At 36.7% G+C, this 9,594-nt stretch overlaps 1 protein-coding gene across 1 annotated transcript in view; it reads right to left on the bottom strand.

Annotated features, from left to right (window-relative positions):
* The window catches only part of RRM1 (ribonucleotide reductase catalytic subunit M1), a 43,848-nt gene that overhangs the window by 17,886 nt on the left and 16,368 nt on the right, over nucleotides 1-9,594 (bottom strand). The window contains exons 4-8 of the mRNA XM_007941002.2: nucleotides 8,344-8,403; nucleotides 7,293-7,332; nucleotides 6,922-7,084; nucleotides 2,523-2,664; nucleotides 483-566 (exon numbers count right to left, since the gene is read on the bottom strand). Of these exons, the coding sequence (XP_007939193.1) occupies nucleotides 483-566; nucleotides 2,523-2,664; nucleotides 6,922-7,084; nucleotides 7,293-7,332; nucleotides 8,344-8,403 (489 nt within the window). The remainder of the gene's footprint in view (nucleotides 1-482; nucleotides 567-2,522; nucleotides 2,665-6,921; nucleotides 7,085-7,292; nucleotides 7,333-8,343; nucleotides 8,404-9,594) is intronic.

Genomic DNA, 9,594 nt, shown 5'->3' with positions numbered 1-9,594 from the left:
ACAATCAGCTCCTGGCCTGGTTTTGGCTGAAGGTATTGAGCTTTTCCACCGCCTCTTGCCACAGATGTAGTCAATCTGATTCCTGTGTGTTCCATAACCTTAGGAATTCTTTACAAATAAACTGTCATGTAAAAAAGCTGAACCAATAAATGCTGCCTGGAGCCAGGGGTGTAGTATGTGTGGGTGGGAGTAATGAGGAAAATGAATGGAAAGGTGCATGAGGAAACTTCCTGAGGTAATGAAACGTTCTGTATCTTGATTAGGGTGGTGATTACACAAATGTATACATCTGTCGATACTAATCAAACTGTACACTTAGAAGTATACACAGTTTAAAGTAAATGATACCTCCAAAATTAATTTTAGATGTTAAAAGAAAGAAACATATAGTTAGAAACTATATATTACTGAACCATCTCATAAGTATCATGGCTTAAACTTTTCAGTTCTGATTTCCAGTATTTTAAAGTAACAGAACTTACCTTGTTGCCACCTTGATCCACATATCGAGCTGTGTTGTTATACACTCTCAGCATTGGTACAAGGCCATTGGAATTACCATTAGTCTGAAAGAGAGACCAAGAATAAAGGCATCTGGTAAGACAGAGGGGAATCGGCAAAGAAAGAGAACAAAATGGCCCAACACTGAACAAATATGACTCACCCAACCTTTCGTCAAGAAAAGTACCTAACTTCCAGATAGCAATCTGTAATTTTACCTGCTCTCCTTCTCTACTCTATTTTGAAAACAGAACCACCAACATAAAATCAACACAATGTTAACTGAATTAATTACAATCACCTGCAAAATTATTTTATGACATCTATAATTACAATGAGGAGCTCTGGTAGCATAGTGCCTAAGGCACTTGACTGCTAACCAGAATGCTGGCGGTTCAAACCCACCAGACACTCCTCAGAAGGAAGGTTGGGCAATCTACTTCCATAGTGATACTGTCTTGGAAACCCAAGGAGGGTCGCTATAAGTCAGGTCCGACTTGACGGCAAATAACAACAACAACATAATTACAATGAGATATAAAAATTACAAGTCAAGGAAGCCCCAAATCAGGGGAAAATAAATTTAAACTCCACATCTGCTAAAGATACACTTTGGGCAGAGTGAAAACAATACTACAATGTCTTCTTTCCAAAAACATTTAAGGAAATTTACAGTAAGAATTATTTGCAATGGATAACTTAAGGAAATAAATAAGGCAAATGAAGATACTCAACAATAAATGGATTCTAGAAAGCGAACAAGAAAATACTGAGAGTCCTAAGACTAGAAAATTTTTTTGTCATTAACAGCTATGGAGTCATTCCCAACTCATAGTGACACCCTGCACAACAGAATGAACTGCTCAGTTCTGTGCCATTCCCATGATAGGGTGCAGATCAAACTGTCGTGACCCACAGGATTTTAACTGCCTAATTTTTAGAAGTAAATCACTAGGCCTTCCTTCCTCTCAGTCTGAAAGCTCCACTGAAACCTGCTGAGCATCATTGCAACACGCAAAGCTCCACTGACATACAAGGTACATTGGCTTGGATCAACCCAGACAGGTCTCTTGCATAGAAGGTGAAAGTTCTGCCACTTAACCATCAATGCCCCCAAGAGTATAAGAAACTTCATCCAATTCTTTAAATAATACTTCTAACTTCAAAGCAAGTCTTTAAACAGTCTAGAAAGGTAAGTGAACAAAGGTTTACAGAACTATCATGTGAAAGTATAGTGATATTCTTAAAACACCATAACAGAATAGTTTCCTTCTATACTCTCTAAGTATATGTTAACTTTATCCTACAGGATTAGACACTTTCTTCACTTTACAGATAAGAAAACTAACTCACGAGATATAAAATAACTTTCTCTAAGCTACATACTAGTAAGTAGAAGAGATAAGATTCAAACCCAGGTCTTAGCCAAAATCATTATCTTGACTCCTAATGAACAGTCAACTAGCAAAGGGCTGGAGTTTACATCACAAAGTGCCAATGTGTAGAGTGTAAATTCTGGCTCTAAATCGTTTACTAAGTAAATGATCTCTGGAAGTAATTTAACTTCTAAGCCTCAGATTCCTTACTTGTAAAATGAAAATAGTTTTCACAAGATTAGGTTAAGGTTATTGTTTCTAGCATGTGTCTGTAATGATATCTATCTTATAAAATTGCAGGAAGAATTAAATGTGTGATTCGTGTAAAACATTATACTTATAACAGACTTAGCACATAATAAGTACTCAATAGATTATAGCTGCCATTATTTCTAAAATAAACCAAAATTCCAGAATCAGAGTTAAAAAGGATCCTAGAGATCATCTAGATTAAATTTCTAATAGGATAGATGAAAGTGAAGCCAGAAGTGAAATGACTCTAAGTCACACAAACAACTAATAACTAGCAAAGGCCCAGGTCTTCCAAACCCCAGTAGGTGCCTTCTCAAACATAAGCCTGGTTGCTTATGGACTTGAATTCCCCTAGCCTACACTTTTTTTTAAAGTCATATGACAGAAGCTTACCCCAGCAATGTAGCTGCCAGTAGCTCGAATACAACTCACAGCAACACCGATTCCCCCAGCCGACTTGGAAATCAGTGCACACTGCTTTAGAGTGTCATAAATGCCTTCAATGCTGTCATCTTTCATACTCAGAAGGAAACAGCTACGAGGGGAAAAGGAGTCACAACTCAGAGGAAGGAAATAGAGTAAAGCTAAATCACAAAAAATGATTATGCAATCCAAAAACACTAAGTTAGGCAAATAAAAATTTGAAATTTACAAAGTTCCTAAGTGTTTCTAGAAGAAAAAAACAACTTTTTTTTTTAGTGGCTAGGACACAATACAACACATCTCAAATTATTTTAAAATCACCTTTTTGCCTAGCCTAGATGTTAAACCTAGAAGGAAGCTTTATAGCAAGTATAAAATAATACCTCAGATTTTTACCAGATTGCACATGTGCTGTTATCATTTTTTCTCATGTAAATTCATGAACATACATAACAATCTTTCAACCTTTTAGTAAATCAGTAAAAATAAAATCTCCATTGTACGAGGCCCTGAGTTCGTTCCCCAGTACCTCTAATCAATCAATCAATCAATCACACCTCTACAAAGAAAGAAACATCTATTCAATCATTAACTTATTATTTGATATAACCACCAAAATTATAACGACTCTCTCACAATGTCTTTTTAAAGATAACCACTCCATCTGTCCTTTGGAACTTATCTTGCTCCCCACCTCAGGAACTTTACCAAATGATCTCTTCACTGTCTGAAAAGTTCAAACACTCAAAAAGATTCTTCTATCTGTTCACTTTTTCTATTAACTATTCAGACATTCTAATAATAAAGAGAAGAATATAACAAATACTATGTACTTACCACTTACCTTAAGAAATCAGACGCTGCAGATACAGACTGACTGCAGCACTCTACCACCTCCATATATTTCTATTCCCTTTTATCATTCATGTATGTTCTAAATTTTAAAATTTCCTGGTACCATATTTATTTATCCTACCACAGCTTGCTTTCAACTCAGTATGATGATAAAGAGATTTCTTCCTATCAATACATATAGCTCTTGTTTGTTTATTTTCACTGCTGTAAGGTATTCCTAATTGTATAAACATACCTATATATTTATCCATTCTCCTCCTGAGAGTAATTTGGATTGCTTTCCATTTGTCTTCTATTCTACACATGCTGCTGTGAAAATTGTTGAACATATCTCCTTGAGCACCTGTCTAAGAGTTTTTGTAGGAGGCATTTACTGGGTCAAAAGACATGCACATGTTCTACTTTATAAAGATTCTTCAAAGTGGATGATCAAATCTGCACTCCATCAAGCAATGTATGACATTTCCCTTTGTTCTACATTCTTGCCAACACTTGGTATTATCACCTTTTAGTTTTTATCAAGTGATGGATAAGAAATATCTCATTATGATGTTAATTTTCATTTTCCCAATTATTAGCTGTTTATAATCATCTCATGTTTACTGAAAACTAAAGTTTCTTTTTATATCTAATTATTTGTTTATATCCCTCCCTATGTTTCTATTTGATTTTGTGTCTTTTTCTTATAATCTTTCAATGTGTTACAAATATCTTCTCCCAATCTGAAACTTGTTTTTTCTTTTTTTGTTTTTGTTTTCGGTCCAAAGGAGTTTATCATTTTAATGGAGTAAATTTGCCAGTATTTTCCTTTATGGCATTTTGCTTTTTATATCTTATTTTAAGAAATTATTCTTAAACTCTCTGATGCTCTCTTATAGAGATGTAAACTGGAATATTAAGAGTCATGTCTACAACTCTTTCTGGGCTCTCTGTAAAGGTTTATTTGTCTATTCCAGAGTAAACACCACACTGTCTTAATTACCATGGTTTTATAGTTGGTCTTGAAATCTGGTAGTGTGATTGCCTTCAAAAATGTCTTGCTATTTGTATTAGTTCCCTTGGCTGCCAAAACAAATTACCACAAATTTGGTGGCTTGAGACAAAAGAAATTTATTCTCTCATGTTCCGGAGACCAGAAGTTCAACATTAGCTTCCCTACATCAAAATCAAGACCACTCCCTCTGTAAGCTCTCAGGGATAATCAGTTCCTTGCTTCTTCTAACTTCTGATGGCTGCCACATCCCTCTGCTTGTGGCCACATCACTTCAATCTCTGCCTCCATATTCACTTCACCTTTCCTTCTTCTAGGAGCTCTGGTGGCATAATGCCTAAGGCATTTGACTGCTAACCAGAAGGCAGGAGATTCAAATCCACCAGCCACTCCTCAGAAGGCAGCTTGGACAATCTACTGCCACAGCGATACTGCCTCAGAAACCCAAGGAGGGGTCACTATGAGTCAGATCTGACTCAACAGCAGTTGAGGTTTTTTTTTTTTTGCCTTTCCTCTTCTAGAAGCCCTGGTGGCCAAGAGGTTACAGCACTCAACTGCAAACCAAAAGGGTGGTGATTCGAACCTGCCAGAGGCTCCACAGGAAAAAATATGGCAGTCTGCTTTTGTAAAGACTTACAGCCTTGGAAACCCTGTGAGGTAGCAGGTCTATGCTGCACTATAGGGTCACTATGATTAGGAGTTAACTTAAAAGGCAACAGGTTTGGTTTTAGGCTTGGTCCCCTCTTCTTTATACATCAAACCTCCCTCAGCCTCTCTCACCTGAGGACACTTTTGACTGGATTTGGGGCCCTCTGAGATAATCTCCCCATGTCAAGATCACTTAATCACTCCTGTAAGGCCATTTTCCCTTATGAGGCAACTTTACAGATTGCAGGGAACAGGATCTATATATTTGGGTGGGCATTATTCAGTTTACTATACTGTTCTTAGCCTTCTGATCTTTCACATAAATTTGAGAATTAGAATGTTGAGAATTTGATTGGAATTATATTGAATCTATAGATCAATCTTTACAACATTGAATCCATTTATATACACAAAATCATTTTTCATTTACACCCTCTCCTCACTTATCAAGATTATCTCATTATCCAACATTTCACATTTACAACAATAGTAAAAAATCTACTATCTGACTATTTTTCATTAATGACACACACTTGACAGTAACAAATGCTGAGGTGTAAAGCAAGAATAATGTTCCTGTAATGGTCAAGGTTATGTGTCAGTTTGGTTGGGCTGTGATTCTCAGTGGTTTGGCAGGTAGGTATGTAACAATGTAGTCATCCTCCATTTCTACCCAACACCAATTTTCACATAACAACTTGGTCTTTGGAACCTAACTATGTCAATAAGTGAGGAGAGGGTACTTTTTTTTTTAATTGTGATTCGGGCGAAAGTTTACAGAGCAAATTCACTTTCCACACAGCAGCTCACATACATACAAACATACATATATACAGTGTCTCATAACACTGACTACAATTAATTACCATGCAACAGCTCCCCTCTCACTTCTGACCCATAGTTACCTCTTCCTGTGTCCTTCCCTCATGCACTCCTGCCCCCTGAGCTATGTCCCTGTGCATACACAGCCCTTCTATTCTCCCATGATTGATCTCTCCAAGGACCTCATACGCCTGTCTTTTGTTTGGCTGGAAGCCACAGGTGTGGGTTCAATTCCAGACCTGAAGGGCAGCTAGGGCCATAGTCTCAGTGGTTCCATCAGGCTCTATCAGACCAGCAAATCTAGTCCCTTTTTTTTTCAAACAATTTTGAATTTTGTTCCATATTTTTCTCCCACTCTATCCAGGATCTCCTGCACCAATCCTCCTCTAAGTGGTTGACAGTGGCAGCTGGGCACCATCTAGTTCTTCTGGTCTCATAGTCATATAGGTTTAGGATCTCTATTTTCATCACCCTAATTCACACTACTATAATCTCTCATACATACTACTGTAATAGAATTATAACTAGTTCTCAATATTATTTTAAGCAGCTATGTTGTTGTTATGTGCCATCGAGTTGGCCCTGACTCATAGTGACTCCTCCTTGGGTTTCCGAGATGGTATCACTATGGAAGTAGATTGCCCAACCTTCCTTCCGAGGAGTGGCTAGTGGGTTTGAACTGCCAACCTTCTAGTTAGCAGTCAAGTGCCTTAGGCACTATGCTACCAGAGCTCCTTAAGCAGCTATATGCTGATATAATTCACATATACAAATTATCCACTTAAAACATACAACTCAATGGCTTTTAGTATATTCAGAGACATATAATCATCACTATATTCGATTATGGAACATTTTCTTTATCAGCATTTACCACACTGCAGCCAGAAAGCTTTCAAAAATGTGTACCTCACTTAATCAGAGCAGGCAGTGAATAAATGTCTATTGAATTAATATTTATGTGATGAACTGCCTAGTTTCTGCAGGTCAAGGTTTATTTTCTTAGTCAAAACCATCTCAGATTATTACAAAGCAACAAGAGATGACACATACCTAGAAAGTTGTGGGCGGTTGGTACCAGCATTGAAAAGAGTGGGAGAGGCATGAGTAAACCACTTCTCAGAGAGAAGGTTGTATGTTTCAATAGCAGCATCAATGTCTTCTTCATGAATCCCAACAGATACCCTCATCAACATATGTTGTGGTCTTTCAGCCACTATAAACAAGAGTAGTTTTCACATGATGAGACATGTCAGAAAAACAAAGCTGAATCAAAAAAAACACTAATATAAAAGTAGAATAACTTTACCCCAGTACTAAGTAGGATAATTATTCATAGACTAAATCTAAAGTTCAAAATGTTATTTAGAGTTTAAATAGAAATGTTAAAACCAATGAAACATAAATGTTTGTTTATTTCTTACCTTTTCCATTGATCTTCAATAAATAGGACCGCTCTAGTGTCTGGAAAAGGCAAAGCAACCAAAAACCTTGTAGAGCAGTTTTTAAAAGACACAGCAAATATATAATTTACAATAACCCACCAACCCACTGCCATCGAGTCAATTTCAACTGCTAGAGACCCACAGGGTTTCCAAGGCTGTGAATCTTTATAAGTAGATTGTCTCATCTTCCTTCCATACAGCAGCTAGTGGGTTTGTACCACCAAACTTCTGGTTAGCAGTTAAATGCCTTAACCACTGCACCACCAGAGCGCCATCATTTACAGTAAGGCAATCTGTTTAAATCTTCTGTTTGTCTATCATTTTAAAACAAAAAGTAGGATATTTACTCTTACTGGCATCAGTTTAGAACATTGTCAATATAGGCTGTTTTGTTTTGGAAAAGGTTGCATGAAAATTTCTGGAAAAACCCAGTTCTGCAATATTAATAAAAGAATTATAATAGTAATCATCATCATCATCATCAAAGCTAACACTTACAAAGTGTTTAGAACAGGCTGGACACTGCTCTAAGCAATAACACACACTCATTTATTTCTCACAACAACTCTATGGAATTTTATTATTATGTCCATTCTAAAGATGAGGAAACTGAAGCACAGAGGTTAAATAACTTACTAGAATAGAACAGAAATAAAAACCCAAGTAGAACCAATTTTCATGCTCTCAATCACTACATTATACTGTCTGCCAATACAAAACTACCTAGAAAAGCACTTGGCACACAGTGTGGGTTCAGTAAATAGTTGTTACATAAACAGCAGAATACAGAATAATTCTGGCAAAGTATCTGTATAATTCAAGTAATCCAGACGTAGTATTTGGAAAATTGAAAAGAGACATGCTATCTTTGTTTTGTTTCAAATAAGCACCACCACTCTAGCCTCACGAATCCCTCAGTTCTATCCCAATTTTCAACAGTTTATTCCCTTTATATCACTAAAATGTATACAAAATCCTGTAGTTCCTGATGTAAGGCAGCATTTCCACTTATTTGAAACTCATTATTTACCTTGAAGCCAAAGTAATTATAAGAGAAGTCTCGGTCATAGATAATGGCTGAATTCAGGCGCTGATGGGAGAAAACACATAATTAAAATAATTAGAAAGTTTATTTTCAACTAGACTTATTTTCACAAAATCTATTATCTTCCAGGCCTGATTCCAAAACAAAAGTTGATATAAAATACAGAAAAGATATCACTAGACATTATTACTATACAATAGCTATCTTCATCTAACATTAAGAAATATTATAAACTGAACATCCTAATTAGGTTTATTTTTTTATTACGATTTGAGTGAAATTTACATAGCAAATTGGTTTTCCCTTCAACAATTCATACATATTTTGATTCATGACCCTGACTGCAATGCCCACAGTATAACAGCACTCTTTCCACTTCCTGTGTTGACCATTTCCATTTGTCCTTCTTTCCTATCCCTTTCTGACTTCTCAGCTTCATCCTTGGGCAAATGTTCCTTCTGATTTCATGTAGTTGGTTATTCTAAGCAATGTGTACCTCCCTGGTATTACCGTTTACCTTATAGGCCCACCTACTGTTTGGCTGAAAATTGAGGTACAGGAATGAGTTCGATTCCAGGCTTAAAGGGTGTCTAGGGGCTCTGCCAAGTCTCTATCAGACCAGTAAGCCTGGTCTTTTTCATTATCTGGAATTTTGTTCCACATTATTCTCCCATTGTATCTAGAACCTCCTACTGTGATCCCTTTCAGAGCAGTCAGCAGTGGTAGTTGGGCACCATCTAGTTTTTCTGGTCTCAGAGTTGTGCAGCCTGAGGTTCTTATGGGTCCCTTAGTCCTGTGAACTGTGTCCGTGCATCTTTGATCCTCTTCATCCTTCTTTGCTCCAGACGGGGAGAAGCCAATAGCTGTACCTCAGATGGCCACTTACAAGCTATTCAGACCTCAGCTGCTATTCACCAAGGAAAGACACAGAACACTGTCTTTGTGGACTGTTACATCAACTGATCTTGATGTCCCTGAGACTATGGTCCTGAGCTCCCCAAGCCCAGTGACTCCTCCTAATTAGGTTTAAGAATATGCATATTAAAAGACTAGAAGAGAACACACAAATGTAAGTTGTGTATTAAAGGTAATTTTCAAATTTTCCCTACATTTATAGTATATCTGTAATTAAACAGGGAAATAATATGAATGTTCAGTATTCTCATCCTTAAACGTGTTTAGATTGGCTGTTAATCAAAATGTATTGTTACTGCTTATTATTATTTTTTTTTTTTT

This window comes from Orycteropus afer, unplaced genomic scaffold, assembly GCF_000298275.1.
Source record: "Orycteropus afer afer isolate SDZICR_OR568_19922 unplaced genomic scaffold, OryAfe1.0 scaffold00074, whole genome shotgun sequence".
NCBI classification, from domain to species: Eukaryota; Metazoa; Chordata; class Mammalia; order Tubulidentata; family Orycteropodidae; genus Orycteropus; species Orycteropus afer.
This window is presented reverse-complemented; position numbering and strand designations above follow the sequence as displayed.